Below are 25,768 nucleotides of genomic sequence, written 5' to 3' on the forward strand. Positions count from 1 at the left end.
AACTTAATCTTTCAGACTCCTAGGTAAATTACCTTTAGGATTTATGGGAAAGTAATTTAAAAGTAAAATTTGATGCTATATGAATGCAAGATAGGACAGTGGAGAGAACCTCAGCATAAACGCAATCTTGGTTCTAATCTGGCCCAGTTTTACTTGTTTGAACTTGGTCAAATATCTCTCCCCGTTTTCATGTCTGTGAAGTATGGAATTGTCTTAGATGAACTATCAAGGTTGATTTCAACATTAAGATATTATGAAGGTAGAAGAATCTTAAATGAATCCTGAAACAAGGCAGAAGTCCCAGAGACTAATTTGCCTGACTGTACATAGAGGGAATAGATGAAAGTCATGGGGATAGTAGGTTGACCCCAGGTGATGCAGGACTTTGCATAGATGAACTTATTCGGGAACAGTGACAAACGGAAAAATTTTGAGATAGGGGAATGCAGTAATTAGAGTTTTGAAAGACTCTCCAAATAGCAGTTGACAGCATGAAATAGAGTAGTAGGTAAGTGACAGATAATGAAAGCCTGGAGTAAACTGGCAGTAGGAGTGGAAAGGGAAGGATTGAAGAGATCTGTAGCATGGAGTTTTTACTTACATTTGACATTGCTCTTAATTTTGCAGCAGTTGCCTCCAGAATATGATGGCAAATCACGTTATGAAAACTGATACTAGAAATTGCAAGAGATCAAGAGAGTTGGAGGTAATCTCTATGTTTCTGGAGGCTTAATCTGTTATGTAGTTGTCAAACTTCTTCCATTTAAGAAAGCTTTATTGATAAGTGGAATTTAAGTGTTCATATTCCAAGAGCCAGGATGGGCCCAGAAGGAGCTATGTTAACTCCAGCATATTTTTTAGTAAGCATATGAGAAAGCCTCCAAGAAAGATTTGGGAGATTTCTTTGTTGTAAGTTGAGATCTAGAGACAGAAAATGGGTTCATGCCTTTATGATATGTAGGACTTTAATAATTTTGATATCATAAATAGGATACCTAGGTAGTGGAGTTGCTGATTTTTTAAAGAATACTGTATCCTGCCTTTTTTCACTAGTACCCTCACCAATTGGTGAGTTTGCATGTTGGGACATTACTTGCTCACTTAAAGATTATGTTATCTTGCAAAATTTTTTAAGCATTTGGCTATTGTCTAAATGAGAGTTTTGCTATATTTCTATGGAAGTATCTACTGGTTCAAGATACAGGAAACTTTCTTATCTGGGATTAATACCACATGAAAGTCTAATAAAAATTAGAATAAAATTTAGTATATTGAACAAGATGCTTGTTGGAACTAAAAGTTTCCTTGGTAATAAAATTTCAAATGACTAATTAGGACACAAGAACAAAATATCTAGCATGTTTGCTTTTTTTTTTTTTTTAACAGAATGTATATGTCCTAAGGATCTTGTTGACTGTTTACCTGTTTTCTTTACGTTCTTGTATTAGCCTCAAATGCCAGATAGTCCACATCTATCCTCTCTTGGAAAATCAGATTCCTCTTTCTCTGAGAGCTCTGGACTGTTTTATAAAGATGAAGCCCTGGAAAGAGATTTGAATGGTGATGTATAAAAATGCTTGCTTATATTTCTATAAATTTATCTTGTAATACAGAAGGTTTATTATATTTCACAACTTAACTCTGATTTTTTTAATAGATATGAGCAAGGAAATTAATCTAATGTTGTCTACATATGCAAAGATCTTAAGGCAAGTACTTATAGTATATTCTCTTGAGTCTTCATCTTAGAAATTTTTTTCTGAAATTCCATAATGGTAACTTTAGTTCAGTGGCTGTGGAACCTATCCAGTAATTATAATTTTGGAATTTTTTATTCTACCTCAATGTCTTAAAATAGATTAGTTGGTTGCTCTCAAAGAATAACTCCAACTTTTCCACTAAACGTCCTGTGTTTTGCTATTACCAAAACTAATAGTAGGCTGGACATATTTTGGTCTCTAATTAGATGATAGAACATTTAAAATTTTATGAAAAAAGACCTCTTTGAGAACAATACCATCTGGTGAAGTTAATAATAGAGTGATATTAAAGATAAAACAAATGTATTTATGAAATATTTAAATATTATCTGCATATATTTGAAGGTTGCATTTAAATATTTTATTGTCCTGACGTTATCATGTTTTATAAGGTGCTTTTTTGAAGTACTAGTCATTCTATTTGAATAATGGTTTATGTGGCTGTTAAAATAATGTATAGTTATGCACCACATAGCAATGTTTCAGTCAGCAACAGACCACAGATACGACAGTAGTTCATAGGATTATAATGGAGCTGATTTCCTGTAAGAAATGCAGGGATTTGTGGTTTCGAAGGAAGTTTTTTCTCTGATGGGAGCAGTAACTGTGAGGCTTGGCAATGGATTCTCTCGTACCCAGGGCCCCTCAATTTTCAGTGCACTAATTACATCCCAATCAGTCAGCCACTGATGTGTTTCGGCACAGTGAAGCCTATTTCCTACATATTCATACGGTGCTGTGGCCCTACCAGGTCTAGGTTGATAGCCTTCAGAATTCTTTGTGGAGGACCTGATATCCTGTACACGTACACAGTTCTGCAGGCGCTACGTTAAAAAGTATTAAGTTCCACTGCAATTTAGTAAAATCTTTTTTTGGGTAGTGAGGAACAAGCCTGTTCCTCTACTTTGGAAATATTTTCAGGTTGTAATGATGTAAAGCAAAGTTTTGTTTCTTCCATCAATTCAGGGCTCTCAGAGAGAGCTCTTTGTGCCCGATAAGGTCAATGGAACTAAAAACAAATTTCCAAAGTGAAAATATTGAGTCCTCAGTTCTATACCCTCTCCATGTTAAATACACTTTTATTGAATATATACAAAGTTCCTTAATATGACTACCGCTGCAACATGCAATAGGCAAACCACATTGCCATGACAATCCCCTATTTTCCTTTTTCTCTCCGTCTTGATTTCTAATTCCTACTGAGCCTCAGACCACCTTTCACTTCCTCCTGACAGTCACTGTTACAGTGATTTCCACCTTACCCAGCCAGTTTCTCCGGGATATTTCCAGTCAGTCTAGCCCACATTACTATTGATGGAGCAGCATTGACAGCTTCAGGGTTCTATTTCTGACACTATCAGAGGAAGCAGGGGGAGGGCTGTGGAGCAGTGTTTATAAAGCCTACAGCAGTGTACAGTAATGTCCTAGGCCTTCATTTTCACTCACCACTCACTGACTCACCCAGAGCAACTTCCAGCCTTGTAAGCTCCATTCATGGTAAGTGCCCTATACAGCTATACTGTTTTCTAATATTTTATGCTGTTCTTTACCATTTCTCTGTTTAGATAAATAAATACTTACTGTTTTGTTACAATTGCCTACAGTTTTCAGGACAGTAATATGCTGTACAGGTTTATAGCCTAGGAGCTATAGACTATACACTATAGCCTAGGTGTGTAGTAGGCTGTACCATCTAGGTTTGTGTAAGTGCACGCTGTGATGTTCACACAATGACAAAATTCCCTGATGACACATTTCTCTAAACATATCCCCTTCATTAAGTGAAGCATGGCTATGTATAGTTTAATATTAGAATTATTATCTATATTATACGTAGTCTCTGGTGTCAGGAGACTTTGAGTAATCAAAAATATATGTGGAATTAATTTAACTTTTGCTGAAGAGTGGAAATTACTAAAGCTTTTCGATGTACGAAGCTATTTAAATGAAATAGCTAACAAACGTAGCTTAATAAAGAGCATCACTATGATAGTGTGTTTAGACTATTTATAGTTGTGTTACGGCTATTTAGTTTAATGTAAAACTTTCTCCCTTTAGTGAGAGAGCAGCAGTAGACGCATCTTTTATTGACGAGATAGATGGACTCTTTAAAGAAGCCGATACTATTGAAAACTTTCTAATACAAAAAAGAGAGCTGCTGAGACAGAGGTTTACAGTGATTGCAAACACATTGCACATATAAGATTGTATACTTTAAATAAGCTGAGAATTTAAACCATTATTGTTGTAGTGAAAGAATGACATCTATGCTCTGAGAGCTTTCTAGTTGTTAAAGAAAACGTATACCTTAAACATAAGAAGGGGAAACTCCTTGAGTTTCTTTTCTAGATTTAAAAGGGGCTTTAACTGGATGTTAAAATAAAGTTTGTAGCTTTTCTTTTGAGGGTCAACTATTTGGCAGATTTCATAAAAGTGTATTACTTAAGTTATATATGGATTCCTTTCTTTTTTTCTCCTAAATCTAGCCTTCTTCAACTTCTAAAAGAGCGTTCAATGAGTTAATTTGATAATGTTTAACAATATTGCACTTTTTCTTTTAGAATATTTTGTTTAAAGAGCTGATAGCTTTGGAGATCATTTAAAAATGTTTTTCATGGTATTATAAAAAAGTTAAAACTTAAAGGTGATTTATCTAGTTTCTGAATATGTAATAAATTATAACTGTGCTGTTGCTATTTAATATTACTATTTGATTATTTTCACTATTAGTTATACATGGCTAATAAAAGGTCTTCGTGTAAAATTATTTTCTTGTGATAAAAGTGGTAAAATAAAAAGCAGAATTTACTAACGAGAACCTTGTATGAGTTTGCTTTTTTTATATAACCATATCAATGTTTCAGTTAATGAATTGTACTCAGAAGCCTTACCAGTTTGTGGTATGGGATAAATATTAGCGGTCCAGAAGTAATGAGATTAGCTAAACAACAAGGCAACCTTGGTAAGTCATTTCAATCTTATTATAGTTCAGAAATTGAATTTGGGGTAGTGGATATCTAATACTTATCTTGCTATAAAAAAATCCTCCCTTTGATGAAAGGTACTATTATTGTATTGAAAATTTTCAATGTTATATAATTATGTGTAATAATTATGTTAATCAGATTTTTACGAATCACAGCACCCATTTTTGAACCATATAGGTAATTCAATCTATTATATGTATATCTTGCCAATATAAGCAGTCACAAATTTGGACATATTTACAAACAATACTACAAGGAATTTAGCATTCATTAGGTGGACAGCATGTTTGCCTTACTGCCTTCTAAATGTCAAAATAAAATCTCATTACATCACATTCCTATTTTGAGGCATATATATCACATTACATGAATACTCATACAAGAAAGGATTGAAAACTGTAAAATAAAATATTTACTAATATTGGTTATTAAGTGGAAAAATTATTAAGGTTGTAGAGGTATATACTAATGGCACAGGATAGGTTGGAAGCTTATGAAACAACTGTTAGAAATGGGATTTTAAAATATTAAATGCAATCAGAAGTATATTTGAGTTGATATGCCATATCAACTGGGTTTTGAATTATGCTGTTACCTAGTAGAGTTCTTGAATTTTCTGAATACAAAAATGACTCTACTGGCCCATCATAAGAAATGTTCTTGAGTTATTTTTTCTAAGCATTTATTATTAATGGGACAGCTAAGGCTAACAGATTGTTTCAGGATGGATTTTTAATATACTTACTATATCTTAATGGTGTCACCATTGTTCAGCATCTGATTCTTCCCTGTTCAGGTTTAGAGAATTGATTTGATCATTTCATTTGGTATGATTAAGACTAGGGAAGTGATTGTTTAGTCAAACAGGTAGGTACCTCACAGGGTAAATGTTCCTGAATGCCTAATTAAGGCTTATTTTTATCAAATTTTGATGTCTTTGGTACTATCCACATAAGCTAGAATAATTGTCTCATCATTGGAGATATGCTGTTGCAGGAATACCATTGCCCTTTAATTTATACTTCTAATGTCCCTCTTTCATGTCAGTAAAATCTCAAGTTAAATTATTTTTCACTGATTACAAATCAAAATATATTGAATATCTTTGTACGTCATATTCTGTTAGGTACTGTGGGAAATACAGAATAGTTTAAGATACTCTTCTACGTTTTGACAATTTTAACCACTCCTTTTTTGAAATACACTTACATGTCTTTGCTGGAAAGACGTGATATATAAATGTTAAAAGTACTCTGTGGCACTGCTAAAAGTCTTGCTGGGAGTTATTAGAAGGCCTTTGGCAAGGGGGTCAGAGTGGTAGATTTTGAAGTGGGTTTTTGAAAGGAGGGTTTTGAAAGAGGGAGGATATTTCAGGCATGAAAAAGTTTGTTTAAAGGCCTGGATGAACAAAAACATGTATGTTTATAGTCATTTCACTGGACTGAGAATTCACAAAGGGGAATATGTATCATCTAAACTTCTAGAGAGCAGGGACTGAGGCTTGTTTCTTGATATTCTCAATTTGTAGCACAGTATTTGATACATTGGTGCTCAAAAATGTTTGTTAAATTAATAAAATTGTATATGGTTATAAGTTTCTTAAGGGTATACCTTCACAGGGGCTTATTCACACTACGTTGTCAGAAAATGTTTTGTAAATTAAATGAATAGAAAAGAAAAGAAAGCATGAAATGCCAGAAGGGCAGAGAGACAAAGGATAAAAGGTAGGCTGTGGCCAGATTATAGAGTTCTTTGTTGACAGATTAAATTTGGACTTTATTCTGTAAAGAAGGAAGGGAGCTGAATCTTTCAGAGAGGAGTGGCAGAGTAAAATTGATCCCATGGATCACCTGAATTGTGGTGTAAGGGCAGATTTGAAAGAGAAGGTTTAGGGAGGAAGACCCTAAATTGGTGGTCCAATTTCAGTATTTTAAACAGCTACTTATTATAAATAGGTTATTGGAATACTTGTCATGGAAATGAGACTAAGAGAGATTGCTGGTGCTTTGTAGCCCCACCTTTCCATTCCCTCCTATTCTGTCAGTGAGCCATGGACAGCCCAGTAAATGTTTCACTTTATTCACTCTGCTAATGAGTGTGAGAATTTGGAAATCATGGGATCTGCTGTTACCTAATGCGATACAAAAATGTTTTTTCAACTCTTTCTCCGTTTTGTCAGCAGTCTTTTTACCATTGCAAGGGAATTCCTTTCTGTGATGGTACACTGGATCTCAGGTAGGGGATTTGCCCCTCCCTCCTCCTATTCCTGTCATCCTGTACTTAGAATTCTGTGCCTCTTTCCTGAAGAATACTGGGGGCTTCTGAAGTTTTCCGCTCTTTGGGGAGCAGATATAGGCAGAAACACCGTAGAACTGGAAGTTAAAGAAGACAGAATCAGGATTTGTTTACTTGTCATCAGGAAAACAACCTTCCAATTTGTATATTTTATATGACATAGTGGCAGGACTCAGGGTTTCTCTTGGATCTGCAATAGGAAAAACATTCACTCTTTAGAACTTTCTCAATTGAAAATCAGTTACACATTCTAATGTATTAGGTTGGTGCAAAAGTAATTGTGGTTTAAAAGGTTAAAAATAATTGCAAAAACCGCAATTACTTTTGCACCAACCTAATAAATGTTTGGTTCTTCTATTTGCATTCTAGGCATGGCCTTAAAACCTCTGTTTATTGTTTTGTAGCTTTTCACTGTAGCTGTTATTGTTACATGATTTTATTTCTTGAAATTGGCTGATAATGATGCTATCAGAAATCATACTGATGTGCACAATAAACTTTAAAATTATTTAATTCAATAATTCAGTGTGAGGCAATGTGTTAGGCACTGGGGTGGAGGCAAAAACAAGACCCTGTATTCAAGGAGTACTGGTAGTAGAAATTATGAAGTATATTCGTCTTTATTGCACAAGACAGATGACAGTAAGTGCCATTAGAGAGCCGAAACAGATGCTGTGTGAGTTCAGATTAAGGAGGATCAGTCCTTGCTATAGGAAATAGGAATGTTGACTTATAAAGCAGGTGACATGGACGCTGGATGTTGAAGGGTGAGAAGATAAGTGAATTTCACCTGAAGATGGGAAATAGCCTACATAAAGAGAAGGGTACAATTATGAGAAGAGGAGAGAATGGGGAGTGGTCCAGATTGGCTCCAGTGGAAGGCATTAGTGAGAGGTAGAATTGGACAGGTAGGTTGGTGTGAGAGTATACAGTGCCTTCCGCAGTGCCTAAACAAGCAGTTTAGACTTTATTTGGTAGAAAATGGAGTCATTTGTGAAGGTTTTATGGAGGAATATGTAATACAATCAGATCTGTACTGAGATTAATTTAATAGCAGTGCTTCCCAACATTTTCACATCATAACACCCATAAAAAATGATAATAGTTTTACCTTACACTGCAGTAAATTGGATGTGATCTGGAGCCTCAGTGAACTGCTAAGAGCTGGAGGCAATTGTCTGGGGCCTCTGGCCATCCCAAGGGCTAATGGGATCAAGAGGCCAACCAATTAGGAAACTCAGGTTTAGAAGATAGCTTCCCTATCTAGTTTCTCTATCTAAATAAGAGGCTGTGATAATGTCCATCTAACAGCTTGTGAGGGCCTTAATTAGGAAAGTAGAAAGAAAGTGACTGGTAGGCAAGAGAAGTTGAAACATCAGTGTTGATGAGGAAAAGTTCAAACCAGAAGAAAAATCAGAGGGATGGGGGGTTGCCCAGGAGAGGTGGACTGGCAAATCTTTGCAAAGGATTTGCCCCAGGCACCCTTGCAAACTTCTGAGCCCTAGTAATTTATACTGGCTACCCTATCTCATCCCCTTAGCATCTTCTTTCCAGGCCTCTGTTAGTATAGTCAGCAGAATTTAACCCTAAGTGAATGTGGTTGGGACAGTGAAGATGACGGATTCAAGACCCACAGAGATTTTGAAGCTAGGTGATTGAGCAGATAGGAAAGTTGATTTGGAAGGCAGAAAATGAATTCTCTTTTGACATGTTGAGTCACCTACAAAAAGTAATTGGTGAAATTAAGAGTCTAGATGAGATTACCAAAGAAGAATGCTGAGAGTAAAGAGTAAAGGTCCAAGGTCAGACCTGAGGAACACATTCATGAGGTGATAAGGGGAAGAGGAGCCAGTAAAGGGAATTAACATTTGGAAATTATCTACAATCATTATATTAAGTTATGATGATAGACTTGAACTGGAGGTGTTATCTTCCTTTTATCTTCATTATCCCCATTTTATCATTGAAAACCTGGAGGCTCAGAGTGTTTAGTAACGTGCCCAAAGTATCAGCTAATAGGTAGTGAATCTGGCATAAAGCAAGCAAAGAGGGAGCAGAAAAGTTAGAAAAGTGCAATGTCTTGGAAGTCAAGAATAGAAAGGGGTTTAAGGAGGTGTTGACCACAATATCAAGTACTACGGAAAGTTTAAAGAGTATGTAATAAACTGCCAACAGCATGCTATGGAGTACAGAACATACAGACATTTATTTGTCTTCTAAAATGTAAAATGTTTTAAATTCATGACTCTCTATTCAAATATTCTGTCAGGGTATTCAATTTAATTTTACTCAAGTAAGAGAAGTAAAATACCAGAACTCAGGGAATTTATTTTAATCTAAGTGGAGAGTAAGACAGTTATGCATAATATTAATAAAAGTAGTTTTATTAATATTCTCTAAGTTTTCCTCTAAGTTTTCTCTAAACTCTAATTCTCTAAATTATCCTCTACGTTTTCAAAGCGCATCTTTATATTTCTAATATTGTGATTCTCAACATTTCGGATGCCTAAGAACACCTGCTTGCCCTACCCCAGAGATTCTGAATTAGTAGGTCGGGAATGGAGTCCGTAAACGTACATCTTAGCAATAGCACCAGGTATTTCTTTCTTTCTTTGTTTTTCAAAGCATATTTAATTTAATATCAAGAGTGCGATACAAAAGGCCCAAATACAATGAAGGAACACATTTCTCTATTAACACCATTGACACTTCTCTTTCAAAATGTGCTTGTTGAATGCAATGGGGATTTAATAAATTTCACTACTAAAGAAAAAGAACACAGTGAGTCCCATCACAGCCAATATTCTTATATACAATCTAGTTGTGAAATGAATGTTTATAATGCTTCAAACAGTTTCAGCCTGAAGTTTGATACCACACCTTCACGTGTGTACAGTCGTCGGTGAGATTATCTACAGTATTAGCAAACATTCAGAGAACAAACCATTGATTAAAACCACATTGATTTAAGGCTCGATCAAGTAATACAGAGTCCCAAACTAAATGGTTAAATATATGAACTACTTGAACTGACATCTATTAGTTGATTCTCTCATCGCTATTAAGTTGTTTCTTAGGAAATAAACCCTTTAAAGGCAAAATTCACCTCATTTGAGTTTGACCCATAAGTTCAACAACAATCACAAGTCCACAGTCTTACTGGCAAAACTGTATACAGTGTCTCTAAGTCACTGCGCTCAAGGTTAAGAGCGATGCATTCCATTTTTACATTTTACTGGAATTTTATATGTTCAATTCATGACTTTAAATCTCTAGGTTTTCATTCTTTCAAACTGTCTGAAGACACAGTGTGCCCCAGACTTAAGACTTCTGTTTCTCCCTCTACTTTCTTCAAACAGAAACATTTCTCAAGTGTCTATATGTTCTAGAAGGGGAATTTTTCGGAGGTGGCCACTTCTTCAGGCCTGTGAGCCAAGGGGAGGGGGAAGAGAAAAAAGCTGAAACACAAGGATGATCTGGAAAGTTTTACATTAACCATTACAAGCTGGATAGTATAAGAATGTGGCTTTTTTTGGCTCAAAAAGTCTGAGTCTTGGTGTGGAAACGAGTACTTGGCGTCCCACCACAGCTTTCTCGTAGTGGGAATGTCAGGGAAGTCTTGACTGGGGAGTATGATTTGTTTACCTATCAGGCATAAACTTCCAGGCACTCAGTTCATTTTGGGCTTGTTCCAGTTTGTCTTTAGTCTGTTCCAGTTCACCTTTCATTTTTAGGAAAAACAAGCTGATGGCTGGGTCCACCATTATTGATCTCAGTTGGGCCCCACTAGGCTGCTGGACTTGCTTCCGGCACTGCATTTGAGTAGTACACTCTTGCATCTCTTGCTCCGTGGTGGCAAGTCCCATTACAAGGATGTTTTGTCTGTGTGCAGACTCTTGCTGTTGTTGCTTTAGGTTTTCTTCTCACTCCCTTAAGCCGGTTACGTCATTAGAGTTAAGATCTGTGTACTTGTCCTCCAAAGCTCGCACATATGCTTCATACTGTTCTCGTCTCGGGTCATAACTTTGAAGTCTGTTTCACTCACTTGAACATTTTTGGGAAGAGGTTCCTTGTTGGTCATCGTGAATCTGACCAGTGGCCTCCCGATGGGGATGCAACCGCCACCCACAGCCGGACCCCACCGCGGGGAGGAAAGGCAAAACACAGCGCCCGACCAGGGGCCTCAAAGCACTGAGGAAGGGGCTGCACCGCATAGCACCAGGTATTTGTGTTTCAAGTAGTCCTCAGACCATATTTTGAGAAATAACGCTCAAACAGAACACTGATTACAGTGTAAGTGATCGGCTTGTATGTCTGTTTACTAGGCACTGAGTTCCTTTACATCAGGGTTCTAATACTTTTTATCCTTTGCCACTGCCTAACACTTTCTTGAATGAATAAATAACTCAAAGAAACAAGCTATTACATGTTGTTGGATTGATCATTAAAAACCACATGAATAATAGCTAACGTTTTTTAAATATTTACAATTTCTAAAACCTTCACATAGCCTAACTCATTTATTATTTATAGCCTTAGAAGTAATAAGAATTATTATATCATCCCCATCTTAGAAAGGAGAGAAGAGCATAAAGAGGTTGTCTTATTCAAGGCTATTTATTTGGAGAATGGTAGGCCAAGATTTGAAAGCAAGGATTCCAGAGACTGGCAGAGCCTGGGTCCACACTTCGAAGTATTACACTGTGTTGCTTTTATTCATTTATTTATTTATTTATTTATTTATTTATTTATTTAATTATTTACTTACTTACTTACTTTTTTATTTATTTCTATTATTAGTTTCAGGTGTACAAAACCATGTAATAGTTAGACATTTATACCCCTCACAAAGTGATAACCCACCTCTCCCAATCTACTACCCCTCTGACATTGCATACAGCCGTTACATTTCTACTGTCTCTATTCCTTCTGCTGAATTCCACTTCTTGTGACTATATGTGTATACACATATGTACATATACATACACACACACACAAATTATAGTTAACATTCATTATTATTCAGCTTCAGGTGTACAGTGAGTGCAGTGACCAGGCATCTACACCATCCCTGAATTGGTCTCCCTAATAACACAATAACCTAATAACACAATAATGTCCATCAGATACCCTACAAAATCTTTACAACATTGTTGATTATATTTCCAAATTATCTTTCGTATCCCCATGGCAATCTTGTGGTTACCAATTGTGCTTTCTAATCCTCTCACTTTCTCGCTCATCTCCACCTCACTCCCATCTAGCAACCCTCAGTTTTTCCTCTATATCTCTGAGACTGTTTCTAATTAGTTTGTTCATTTATTCTATTCTTTAGATTCCACATGTAAATGAGGTCATATGGTATTTGTCTTTCTCCATCTGACTTATTTCACTTAGCATAATGTTCTCTAGGTCCGTCCACATCGTTGCAAATGGTAAGATTTCATTCTTGTTTATGGCCAAGTAATACTCCAATGTATAAATGTACCACAGTTTCTTGATCCAGTCGTCTACCGATGGGCATTTCAGTTGTTTCCATGTCTTGGCTGTTGTGAATAGTGCTGCAATAAACATAAGGGTGCATAATTTTTTTTTTGAATTAGTGTTTTGGATTTTTCCGGATAGATACCTAGGAGTGGAATTGCTAGGTCATAAGGTAATTCCATTTCCAGTTTTTTATCTCCATACTGATTTCCATAGTGGCTGCACCAATCTGCAATCCCACCAGCAGTGCATGAGGGATCTCTTTTCTCCACATCCTTGCCAGCACTTGTGGTTTGTTGATTTATTGATGATAGCAATTTTGACTGGGGTGAGGTAGTATCTCATGCGTTTTTTTATTTTCACATTTCTTTAATGATTAGAGATTGAGCATTTTTTCATATGTCTATTTACCATCTGTATGTCCTCTTTAGAAAAATGTCTCCTCATGTCCTCTGCCCATTTTTCAATTGGGTTGTTTATTTTTTTGGTGTTAACTTGAATGAGTTTTTATATTCAACGCAATTCCTATCAAACTACCAACGACGTTTTTCACAGAAATAGAACATATAATCCTAAAATTTATATGGGACCATAAAAGACCCCGGATAGCCTCAGCAATCTTGAGAAATAAGAACAAAGTGGGAGGTATAACGATACCTGATTTCAAACTATACTACAAGGCTACAGTAATCAAAACAACATGGTACTGGCATAAAAATAGATACATAGATCAATGGAACAGAATAGAGAGTCCAGACGTAAATCCATGCCTATATGCCCATCTAATCTACGACAATGGAAGCAAGAATGTACGATGGGGTAAAGATAGTCTGTTCAATAAGTGGTGTTGGGAAACCTGGACGGACACATGCAAGAAAATGAAGCTGGACCACCTCCTTACACCATATACAAAAACAAATTCAAAATGGCTTAAAGACTTAAATGTAAGATCTGAAACCATAAAATATCTAGAAGAAAATATAGGAAGAAACTTCATGGACATTACCCGGAGTAAGATTTTCACTGATATATCCCCTCGCGCGAGCGAAGTAAGAGAAAAAATAAACATGTGGGATTACATCAAACTAAAAAGTTTTTTCACAGCAAAGGAAACCATCAATAAAACAAAAAGGGATCCTACTGTATGGGAAAAGATATTTGCCAATGATATATCTGATAAGGGATTAATATCACAAATCTATAAAAAACTTACTCAACTCAACTCCAAAAAAACAAACAACCCAATTAAAAAATGGGCAGAGGACTTGGGGAGACATTTCTCTAAGAAGGACATACAGAAGGCAAGAAGACATATGAAGAAATGCTCAACCTCACTAACCATCAGAGAAATGCAAATAAAAACCACAATGAGATACCACCTCACTCCAGTCAAAATGGCTATTATCAATAAATCAACAAACAACAAATGCTGGCGCGGATGTGGAGAAAAGGGAACGCTAGTGCACTGTTGGTGGGACTGCAGATTAGTGCAGCCACTATGGAAAACAGTATGGAGGTATCTCAGGAATCTGAAAATGGAACTACCCTATGATCCAGTAATTCCACTCCTAGGCATCTACCCGGAGAAATCCAAAACTCCAATTCAAAAATCTGTATGCACTCCTATGTTTATTGCAGCACTTTACACAATAGCCAAGATATGGAAACAACCAAAATGCCCATCGGTAGATGACTGGATTAAGAAGCTGTGGTACATTTATACAATGGAGTATTACGCAGCCATAAAGAAGAAAGAAATCTTATCATTTGCAGCAACATGGATGGATCTAGAGAACATTATGTTAAGTGAAATAAGTCAGAAAGAGAAAGACAAGTACCATATGATCTCACTTATATATGGAATCTAAAGAAAAGACTATGTGAATGAACTAATCAGAGTCAGTTTTGGGGACGCAGAGAAAAAACCGAGAGTGGTTAGATGGGTGTGTGGGAGGGGGTTGGGGATAAGGGGAAAGGTGAAGGGATTTGGAAGCAGCTGGTAACCACAAGATGGCCTCAGGGTTTTTCTTTTGAAAATTAATTTGGGGAAGGTATTCTATAATGTTGTAAAGATTTTGTTGGGTATCCGATGGACATGCGTCCTATTTGGGAGACCACCTCAGGGATACTGTGGATACCTGATCATGGCATTGTACATCAGAAGCTAAACATTAATGAATGCCAACTATAATTTTATATATATAATGTGATGGTTCAGTGTGAGGTCGGAGGGATAGTGGATGGGGGGAGGGGGGTTCACAGTATGAGGGATATAAATGATGAACGTCTAAGTATTACCTTGTTTTGTACACCTGAAACTAATAAATAAATTAATTAATAAAAAAAAAAATAAATTTTGGATATTAACCACGTATGAGATATGTCATTGACAGATATCTTCTCCCATTCAGTAGGATGCGGTTTTGTTTTATTGATGGTTTCCTTTGCTGTGAAAAAACTTTTATTTTGACACAATCCAATATGTGTATTTTTCCTCTTACTTCCCTTGCCTGAGGGGATATATCAGTAAAAATATTACTAAGGGAAATTTCTGCAAACTTTTTTCCTATATTTTCTTCTAGGAGTTTTATGGTTTCAGATCCCACATTTAAGTCTTTAATCCATTTTGAATTTATTCTTGTACATAATGTAAGGAGATGGTCCAGCTTCATTTTTTTGCATGTGTCTGTCCAGGTTTCCCAGCACCATTTATTGAATAGACTGTTTTACCACTATATATATTCTTGCTTCCCCTGTCACAGATTAAATGACCATATAGGCATGGATTTATTTCTGGGCTCTCTATTCTGTTCCAATGACCTGTATGTCTGTTTTTTATGCCAGTGTCGTGCTATTTTGATTACTGTAGCCTTGTAGTATAATTTGATTTCAGGTATCGTGATACTTCCCACTTTGTTCTTATTTCTCAAGATTGCCGAGGCTATCCGGGGTCTTTTATGGTTCCATATAAATTTTAGGATTATATATTCTATTTCTGTGAAAAATGTCCTTGGTAGTTTGATAGGAATTGCATTAAATCTGTATATTGCCTTAGGCCGTATGGACATTTTAAATATATTAATTCTTCCTATCCTTGAGCATGGTATGTGTTTCCATCTATTTGTATCTTCTTTAATTTCTCTCCTTAGTGTCTTATAATTTTCTGAGTACAGGTCTTTTACTTCTTTGGTTAAATTTATTCCTAGTATTTTATAGTCTTTGAAGCAATTGTAAATGGGACTGTTTTCTTAATTTCTCCTTCTAATAGTTTATTATTGGTATATACAAATGCAACTGATTTCTGAACATTTATTTTGTATCCTGCTACTTTACTATTCATTTATCAGTTCTAATAGCTTTTCGGTGGAGTCTTTTGGGTTCCCTACATATAGTACCATGTCATCTACATATGGCAATTTTACTTACCCCTTACCAATTTGGATACCTTTTATTTCTTTTTCTTGTCTGTTTGCTGTGGCTAGAACTTCCAGAACTATGTTGAATAGAAGTGGTGAAAGTGGGCAACCTTGCTTTGTTCCTGATCTTAAGGGGAATGGTTTTAGCTTTTCCCCATGGAGTATGATGGTAGCTGTGGGTTTATCACATATGGCCTTTATTATGTTGAGATATGGTCCCTCTATTCCCACTTTCTTAAGAGTTTTTTTAATCATAAATGGCTGCTGGATTTTGTCAAATGCTTTTTCTGCATCTTGATATGATGATATGACTTTTATTTTTCATTTTGTTAATGTGGTGTACCACATTAATTAATTTGTGGCTGTTGAACGAACCTTGCATACGAGAAATGAATCCCACTTGATCATGGTGTATGACTTTTTAATGTATTGCTGAATTCTGTTTGCTAATATTTTGTTGAGGATTTTTGCATCTATGTTCATTAGGGATATTGGCCTGTGGTTTTCTTTTTTTGTAATGTCTTCGTCTGATTTTGGGATCAGGGTGATAGTGGCCTCCTAAAAAGTGTTTCGGAGCCTTCCCTCTTGGATTTTTTGGAATAGTTTGAGGAGAATAGGTGATAATTCTTTTTTGAATGTTTTGTAAAATTCACCTGTAAAGCCATCTGGTCCAGGGCTTTTTTTTTTTGTTGGGAGCTTGTTGATTACTGATTCAATTTTCCTGGTAGTAATCAGTCTATTCAGGTTTTCCATTTCTTTTTTGAGTTAGCCTTGGAAGGTTGTACGCTTCTAGAAAATTATCCCTTTCTTCCAGATTGTTTAATTTGTTGGCATGTAGTTCATATTAATTTCTTAAAATTTTTTGTATTTCTGTGGTGTCTCTTGTCACTTTTCCTCTTTCATTTCTGATTTTATTAATTTGGGTCCTCTCTCTCTTGTTTTTGATGAGTCTGGCTAAAGGTTTGTCGATTTTATCTTCTCTAAAAACCAAGTCTTGGATTCGTTGATCTTTTATATCATTTTCCTGATTTCTATTTCATTTATTTCCACTCTGATCTTTATTATCTCCTTCCTTGTACTCCCTTTGGACTTATTTTACTGTTCTTTTTCCAGATCCCTTAAGTATGAGGATAAACTGTTGATTTCTGATTTTTCTTGTTTCTTTAGGTAGACCTGCATTGTTATGAATTTCCCTGTTAGGATTGCTTTCGCTGTGTCTCATAGACTTTGGGTCGTTATATTTTTGTTTCTCTTGAGATATCTTTTGATTTCTTCCTTGATCTCATGGTTGACCCATTCATTATTTAGTAACATGTTATTTAGCCTCCACGTATTTGTGTTACTTCCAGTTTTTCTTGTAATTGATTTCTAATTTCATAGCACTGTAGTCCAAAAAGACACTTGATATGATTTCAATTTTCTTAAATTTATTGAGACTTGTTTTGTGGCCTAACATGTGGTCTATCTTGGAAAATATTCCATGTGCACTCAAGAAGAATGTATATTCTGCAGCTTTGGGGTGAAATGCTCTAAAAATATTGATTAAATCGAACTGGTCTAATGTGTCATTTAACGCCGCTGTTTCCATGTTTATTTTCTACCTGGAGGACCTGTCCATTGTTGTTAATGGTGTGTTGAAGTCCCCAACTATGATAGTGTTACTGTTGATCTCTGTCTTTAGGTCAGTCAATATCTGTTTTATATATTTAGGTGCTCCTATATTGGGTGCATAGATGCTTACTAGGGTTATATCCTCTTGTTGGATTGACCCCTTTATTATTATGTAGTGCCCATCTCTTTCTTTTAAGATATTCTTCTTTATTTTAGAATATATTTTAGAAGAATATAGAATATTCTTCTATATTGTATATTTTAAAGTCTATTTGTCAGATATAAGTATTGCTACTGCAGCTGTTTTCTCATTTCCATTTGCATGAAATATCTTACTACAACCCTTCACTTTCAGCCTGTATGTGTCCTTTGATCTGAGGTGAGTCTCTTGTTTACAGCATATACAAGGGTCTTGTTTTCTTACCTATTCAGCCACTCTATGTCTTTTGATGGAGCATTTAATCCATTTACATTTAAAGTGATTATTGATTGATACATAGTTATGCCATTTTGTTATTCGTATTTCTGGTCTTCTTAGTTAGATTGTTTCCATCCTCAATTTACAGAAACCCTTTTAACATTTCTTGCATTGCTGACTTGGTGGTAATGAATTCTTTTAGCTTATTCTTTTCTGGGAAGCTCTTCATCTCTCCTTCAATTTTAAATGATAGCCTTGCTGGATAAAGCAATCTAGGTTGTAGGTCTTTGTTTTTCATCACTTTGAATACATCCTGCCACTCCCTTCTGGCCTGCAATGTTTCTGTAGAGAAGTCATTTGATAGTCTTACAGAAGGTCCCTCATATGTAACTCATTGTCTTTCTCTTGCTGCTTTTAGGATTCTCTCTGTCTTTAACCTTTGCCATTTTAACTGTAATGTATCTTGGTGTGGACCTGTTTGGGTTCATCTTGGTTGGAACTCTCTGCACTTCCTGGGCTTGGACGTCGATTTCCTTCACCAGGTTAGGGAAGTTTTGGGACTTTATTACTGCAACTATGTTCTCAATCCCATGCTCCCTCTCTTCACATGCTGGTATTCCTATGGTGTGCATGTTGTTGTGCTTGATGTTATCCCACAGATGTCTTAAACCATTTTCATTGTTTTTTATTCTTTTTTCTTTTTGTTGTTCTGCTTGAGTGATTTCTGCTAAGTGTCTTCTAAATCGCTGATTCGATCCTCTGTCTCATCTAACCTGCTGGTAATTCCTTCAAGTGTGTTCTTTATTTCAGTTACTGTATTCTTTAGTTCTAACTGCTTGTTCTTTATGATTTCTCTATCCTTCACTATGTCATCGCTAAGCTCCTTAAAGATTCTTATCAGCCAATTCTGGAGGTTTCTTCTGTTCTTTTATTTGGGACATGTTTCTTTGTTTCCCCATTCTGGCTGACTCTGTGTTTGCTTCTATGTATTAGGTAGATCCCCTAGGGTTCTCAGTCTTTCCTGGGTGGTCTTATGTAGTATGTGTCTTTTATATTTCTCTTGCACCACTTCCTTATTCTCCTGTGTGTGTGCTCCAGAGGGGACCCTTGTGTTGTGTGTATTGTCCTCTTAAAGTTGAGCTTTAATTGCTTTTGGCCTGTCAGTAGGTGGGATTGACTCCTGGCTGACTAATTGTGAGACTTGGCTCTGCCCACAATAGATGAGCTGTTGCGTGACACTTGACTGTTTAGATGAGGCTTGGCCTCTATGGGCTCTTATGCCTGTAGAGAATTCCCTCTGGGTGTGTCACTTCTTGTAGGTCAAACCTGGTAAACACACTGGTTTGGTCTGGAGTTGGCCTCTGGGTGTGTTGAATCTTGTGCCTCTTGGGCTGGGCCCTGGTGTAGGGCAATTTCAGATCAAAACAAATCAACAAGCACAACAACAACGAAAAAACCAAATACACTCACATGTAAAAACAACCAACAACCAAAGGTCAATACAGGCAAAAATACTAAAACTACAAAAAACAAACAAACAAAACTAAAGAAACAAAACAAAAAATAGCAAAACCAAAAAAAAATCAATATAGAAAAATGGAAAGAGGGAGCAAAAGTAGGGCAAGGAAAAGAAAAAAGAAGAGAGAAAGAAAGGGGAAAAAATATGTATATATACATATACTGTCATGCAGTGTCTCAGCTCCCTCTCCCCATATAAGAATGCAGGATATGGTAAGGCCAAAAAGGAACTCCCACGGAGCCATAGATAGGGGAGTCATACCACTATACTCTTGCTGGCGGCTGGGTTGGAGACACAGGAAGCGGGAGCCACACTGTTCGCAGCCCTGTCTGTGCCACTTGCAGGCTCAGCCACCATCTTCTTGCTAGCCCCCATTTTTCTGCTAGTGTAGCCACCGCAGTTGTATTAGTGGCCAATGGCTCACTGGTTACAGCTGATGGCCAAGTAGCCACAGCTGATGGCCATCCAATCACAGTTGATGGCAATTTACTACCTGAGGCAGCACCTTTCCACGTGAGGCCGAGAGCCTGGAAACTGCACTCCTGGCTCTGTCCCCACATACATACATACATACATACATAAATACATACATATGCTAAAAATGATAGTAACACTTAAAAAAAAAGCAGCGCCAATTTTGGCTTAAGCTCACCAAGCTATGTCCAGGTTGTCCTCTGCTGTACAGACTCCTCTGCGTCTTGTGGAGGCAGAGCCGGCCACCTGGTGTCCAGAGTGTCCCTGGCACTGCAGTTCTAGATAAGTGGGGCTATGGGGTGTGGTTTGTAGGTTTTACAAAGTGAGTGCAGTTTCTGCTCTCACCTGCACAAACACGCACTGATAGCACCATAACCAGCCACTGGGAGGTGGCTTATTCCCTGTGCTCAGGTCTCCTGAGTCTTAGGGCACATTCTTCCTATCAGGGTGTATGGAGGGTGTGAGATATCTGAGCTGCTGAAAGCCCAGAGCTGCCTCTGCCACCTGTTGCTAACCCCTGTGTGTCTCCACAGCTGTAATTGCCCTGCTTTGAACAGGCCAGAGGGTGGGGGTGGGAAGGGAGGAGTCTTCTGTCACCCCGCCCAGCTTTTCCCCTAGGTCAGAGCTGCAAACTGGGTCTTCCCAGATCCTGGGCGCTAAGGCTCCTCTGTAATCTGACACTACCTCTCAGGTCAGGGACCAGTTTGAGACTCTGGAAAGGTGGGGGGAAGGATTGCTGTGGGAGAGTGGGGGGAGGGGCACAGGTATGGCATTTGTTTTTGTCTTTTCTCGACCTAGGGCCCAGCTGGAGATCTCAGCTGAGGATACTGCCTCAAATGCTGGATACGCTGGCTGCTCTCTTGGCAGGAAAGATCGGCTGTGGGACACAGGGAAAGAGCCTAGAGCCAGGCTCTTGTGATCTCTGGTGTGTGTCCTGGGGCCCCTGCATCCCCACAGCCCCAGATGTAGGCCATGTCTCCACACTGCTCCCTTCCCTTGTCCCCTGCTCATCTGGTTTGCCCACCTTCAGGTTTTCAGCTGTTCTGTGTGACGAGCAGAGTCCTTTGATGGGTTATAGATGTTCAACGTGTGGTAAGTTGCGGAGAACTCAAGAAACTCATCTCGCTGCCACCATTCCTATGACTTGCTAGGCCCCAATTCTTGTGGCCATGGTATACCAGAAACCTCTTTGAGGCCAGTGTTGCTTTTTAAAGGAAGTAGTATTTAAGATAGGCTTTGAAAAATAGATAAAATTTCCTTGGGGATAAATTAGTGGGAAGGACATTCAGGGTAAAAATGTTTTATTATGGAAATCAGGAAATAATTGGATTTGACTGAATTGTTACATATAGGAAAGTAGAAAGTCCCGTGGGCTTTAAACTAAATTTTTGAAAGATTTGAAAGAAATGGGATAATAGCTATAATACTTTAAAATATTTTGCTAAAAGCACGCAAATCTCACTTCTTCAGAGGAATAGTGTCCCTATGTGTTAGTTCTTCTAGCTTAGAGCTCTGCATCACTGTTAAAAGTTAGTTATATATTTGACCACCCCGCTGTGTTAGGCATTACTGCTTGTGAACATTAAATAAGTATGAAATAATAGGGACAGTTTTCAGCTTCTTGTTATATAATAATGTTTCTTTCTTGTGACTTATAAACTTCAGGTGATTTTAGACTAGATATCACTTTATAATTTGGTACCCTTCTCCTAGAAAATACCATGTACATTCATGTATATGCCATTAAAATAGAAGAAATTAAATTGTAGATCATACTAAATGCCCCATAAATTGCTATAGAATCTTTGGGATCACGTTCTGGTATATATAAAGTACTGAGGTCAATGTAATTATGATTATATTGAATGGTGGTCATTTTTTTATGATAACAATGTGGTTGCTATTAGCACATCCAGGGTTAGCATGTAGATTCCATGTTGTGAAAAGACAAGTATTGCTCAACTATGAGAAATGATAATAATAATTAAAGTCCTGAGTTAATGCTTAAGTCGATTTGTACTGCAAGAATACAAAAAGGATTGTTGTTCAAAAATGGAGAATCAAAGAGTCATGGTCTTGGGAATGAGGAAGAAGAGAAAGGAATTTAGAGACTATATTGGTGTTAGGTTTACGTTTCCCAGAGCAGTAGACAAGATTATTGGAGAAATAGGAGTGTTTCTAGAAGACTGGTGAGAACATTTTGTGCTTTTGATTTCCTCTTCACAGTTTTGAAGACATACATGGAAAATACTCTTCAGACAAAAGAGATGTTCAGTAAGAGGGAGAGTCTTCCGTGTATTGCGCCACTAGTAACCACGGTGGAGGAGACTCCGCAGATTATCTCTGCTAAAGTCCGAGGACATTTTCCTAAGTGGCTCAATGGCTATCTACTTCGAATTGGACCTGGGAAATTCGAGTTTGGAAAGGATAAGTAAGCCTTGATTTTTGGAGAACACTTGGGATTTCTTAGCATGGTCTGATTCTGTGAAATATGCATCAATATCTGCTTCCTCTCTGAGGCTAACATTACCATGCAATCTCCTTGGTGAGGAAACTATAGTCTGTAGGGGAAAAAATTCATTTTAAAAAGTTCTGACATTTCTGCTCTGCAGAATATTATGAATTTGAAGTCCTCTGAAGGTTTAAGCCAAAAGAGAAGTGTCAGGAACGGTGGTGTCTATTTCATCACAAGTTCCTGAAGGAAGGGGCAATGTCTTCACCTCATGCCACTCCCTCACCCAGTACTTCCCAGACACAATGGCTCTTTCAGTTCCTCAAAGTGGGCACGTTTATTTTTGCTCAGACTCTTGGCTTTGGCTCTCTTTATCTATCTTCTCAATGATTCTTATGATTCATTTTTATCAGTCAGCTCAAATCTCATGTCGTTTGAGCCTTCCCTGGTTTTCCAATATAAAAATGCTATTATTTATTGTATTGCCCATAATAAAATAGATATTTTAATTATTTGCACCACTATCAATGTCTACTTTTTTGTTTGTTTGTTTATTAGCTGTGTTCCCTCACTAGAAAGTAAGTTCCGTGAGGGCAGAGACTTTTACTTGTTCACCCCATGTCCCCAATATCTAAGACAATGCCCTGCACTTAAATAGCACATAATAAATATATGTGAATAAATGGGAAAAAACCTCAGTAACTTCTTTTATTTGGGACATGTTTCTTTGTTTCCCCATTCTGGCTGACTCTCTGTGTTTGCTTCGATGTATTAGGTAGATCCCCTAGAGTTCTTAGTTCTTGCTGGGTGGTCTTATGTAGTACGTGTCCTTTATATTTGACTTGCACCACTTCCTTCTTCTCCTCTGCGTGTGCTCCAAAGGTGACTCTTGAGTTGTGTATATTGCCCTGTTAAAGTTGAGCTTTAATTGCTTTTGGCTTGTCAGTAGGTGGGCTTGACTCCTAGGCTGACTAGTTGTGAGACGTGGTTCTGCCCACCGCAGGGTGTTCTGCTGCGTGAGAGTTGACCACTTAAATGAGATTTGGCCTCTATGGGCTCTTGTGCCTGTAGAGAATTCCCTCTGGGTGTGTCACTTGTAGGTCAGACCCGGTAATACTCTGGTTCGGTCTGGAGTTGGCCTCTGAGTGTGTTGAATCTTGTACCTCTTGGGCTGGGCTCTGGTGTAGGACAATTTCAGAACAAAGCAAATCACCAAGCACATCAACAACAACAAAGAAAAAACCAAATTACACTCACATGTAAAAGCAACCGATAACCCACTCAACACAGGCGAAAATATCAAGAATGTGAAAACAAAACAAAACAAAAAAAGCTGCACCAGTCTTGGCTTAAGCCCACCAAGTAATCTCCAGGTTGTCCTCTGCTGTACCAAAGAGTCCTCTGTATATTGTGCAGGGAGAGCTGGTCACCTGGTGCCCAGAGTGACGTTGGGACTGCTGATTTAAATGAGTGGGGCTAAGGGGTCTTGATGGTAGTTTCTACAAAGCCAGTGTACTTTCTGTGCTTGCCTGCACGTATGTGCCCTGAGTAGCACCACCAGCCCTGTGCCCAGTTCGCCTGAGTCGTGGGGCACTTCCTATGTGTGTGTGTGTGGGGGGGAGATTTCTGAGCTGCTGAAAGCCCAGAGCTGCGTTTGCCACCTACTGCTGATCCCTGGGAGTGTCTCCGGAGTTGTAATTGCCCTGCCGTAGGCAGGCCATAAAGGGTGAGGGCTCGAGGTGGAGGAGTCTTCTCTCTCCCTGTCCAGTAATATCACACTCTTCCCAGCCTCTTCCCTGGGTCAGAGCTGCCAGCTGGGTCTTCCCAGATCCTGAGCACTAAGGCTCCTGTGTAATCTGACACTACTCCTGAGTTCAGGGGCCAGTTTAAGTCTCTAGAATGGCAGGGATAGGATTGGGAGGGGCGGGAGGGGCCCAGGTATGGTGTTTATATCCTTTGTCCGACCTAGGGCCCAACTGGAGGTCTCAGCTGAGGTTACTGCCTCAAATGCTGGATATGCTGCTCTCTTGGCAGGAGAGATCAGCTGTGGGACGCAGGGAAAGAGCCCACCTCCTGGCTCTTGTGGTCTCTGTTCCGTCTTGAGATCCTGTGTCTCTGCAGCCGTGGCCAGCGTCTCCACTCTGCTCCCTTCCCTCTTCCCCTGCTCGCCCAGTTTGCCCACCTTCAAGTAAACCTTGTAGGAGTCTCTTAGCTGTTCTGTGTGATGAGCAGAGAGTCCTTTGATGGGTTATAGATGTCCCGTTTGTTGTAAGTTCCAGAGGAGAACTCAAGAAGACCATTTCGCTGCTGCCATTCCTGTATCCTCAATAACTTCTTTCGTGTATCATTTCTCTTTGTGTCTACTGGGACATGAAGTGATACGAAGAAGCCCCTATGGTTAGGAGGGAATCTGCTTTGCTTTAAACATTTTTAAATATTACAAACTTTTTTTGTCATTTAAAGGTTTTACCTATATGAAACTTTTTGAATTGTGGAACAGAAAGGGGAAATGTATGTATTACATCCTCTGTTAGCACTTTGGGGTATTCCCTGCTAGTCTTTCTCTCTTTTCTATAGGTTTGTTTTAAATAATTATAATCATATTATATGTACGATTATACACATAACGTGTATAATCAGACAAAAGAGATCTTTTAAAAATGGTTTTTTTTTGAGTTATAATTTTTTTATTGAGGTATAATTGACACGTACCACGTAGTTTCAGGTATATAATGATTTGATATTTGTATATATTGTGAAATGATTGCTACAATAAGTATTGACATCCAACACCATACCTAGTTACAAAAAAAATTTTTTTTCTTGTGATGAAGATTTTACTCTCTCAGCAACTTTCAAATATGCAATACAGCATCATTAACCATAGTCACAATGCTGTACATCATATCCCCATGACTTATCTATTTTACAAATGGAAGTTTATACCTTCTGACCCTCTTCACCCATTTTGTCTCTTCCTCTTGCAACCACCAATAAGTTCTCTGTATCTCTGAGCTTGGTTTTTCAAATTATTGATTTATGTTACAGATTCTACATATAAGTGAGATCAGATGGTATGATCTTTCTGTCCTTCTCTGTCTTACGTATTTCATTTAGCAGAATGATGTCAAGGTCCATCCATGTTGTCACAAATGGCAAGAATTCCTCCTTTTTAATGGCTGAATAATATTCCATTGTATATATACGTGTGTGTGTGTGTGTATATGTCACATTTTCTTTATCCAGTCATCTATTGATGGACAGTGAGTTTGTTTCCAAATCTTGGCTATTGTAAATAATGCTGCAGGGAATATAGGATGCGTATATCTTTTTGAGTTAGTGTTTTTACTTT

At 37.7% G+C, this 25,768-nt stretch overlaps 2 protein-coding genes and 1 pseudogene across 11 annotated transcripts in view; 2 read left to right on the forward strand and 1 right to left on the reverse strand.

Annotated features, from left to right (window-relative positions):
- Nucleotides 1–643: 643 nt before the first annotated feature.
- Nucleotides 644–3,963, forward strand: LOC308503463 (testis-expressed protein 12-like; the record flags this gene model as incomplete). Its single annotated transcript, XM_081062739.1, has 4 exons — nucleotides 644–706; nucleotides 1,449–1,560; nucleotides 1,658–1,713; nucleotides 3,823–3,963. The coding sequence occupies 4 exons, from the start codon at nucleotides 644–646 to the stop codon at nucleotides 3,961–3,963; spliced, it is 372 nt and encodes a 123-aa protein (XP_080918865.1).
- Nucleotides 3,964–6,834: 2,871 nt separating this feature from the next.
- Nucleotides 6,835–25,768, forward strand: part of LOC308503637 (carotenoid-cleaving dioxygenase, mitochondrial-like) — a 37,214-nt gene continuing 18,280 nt past the window's right edge. The window contains exons 1-3 of one of the 9 annotated variants that reach the window (XM_081063088.1): nucleotides 6,841–6,982; nucleotides 20,763–21,056; nucleotides 22,191–22,395. In XM_081063088.1, the coding sequence (XP_080919214.1) occupies nucleotides 6,895–6,982; nucleotides 20,763–21,056; nucleotides 22,191–22,395 (587 nt within the window). In that variant the 5' untranslated portion in view covers nucleotides 6,841–6,894. Of the gene's footprint in view, nucleotides 6,983–11,105; nucleotides 11,265–20,762; nucleotides 21,057–22,190; nucleotides 22,396–25,768 lie in introns of all 9 variants that reach the window. The other 8 variants (XM_081063091.1, XM_081063089.1, XM_081063096.1 and 5 more) reach the window with 8 other exon arrangements.
- On the reverse strand, nucleotides 10,684–11,123 carry LOC308503638 (pre-mRNA-splicing regulator WTAP-like; annotated as a pseudogene). The gene has a single exon. The product of its transcript is annotated as a pre-mRNA-splicing regulator WTAP-like (transcript).

Source organism: Rhinolophus hipposideros (genome assembly GCF_964194185.1).
Source record: "Rhinolophus hipposideros genome assembly, chromosome: 10".
Taxonomy (NCBI): Eukaryota; Metazoa; Chordata; class Mammalia; order Chiroptera; family Rhinolophidae; genus Rhinolophus; species Rhinolophus hipposideros.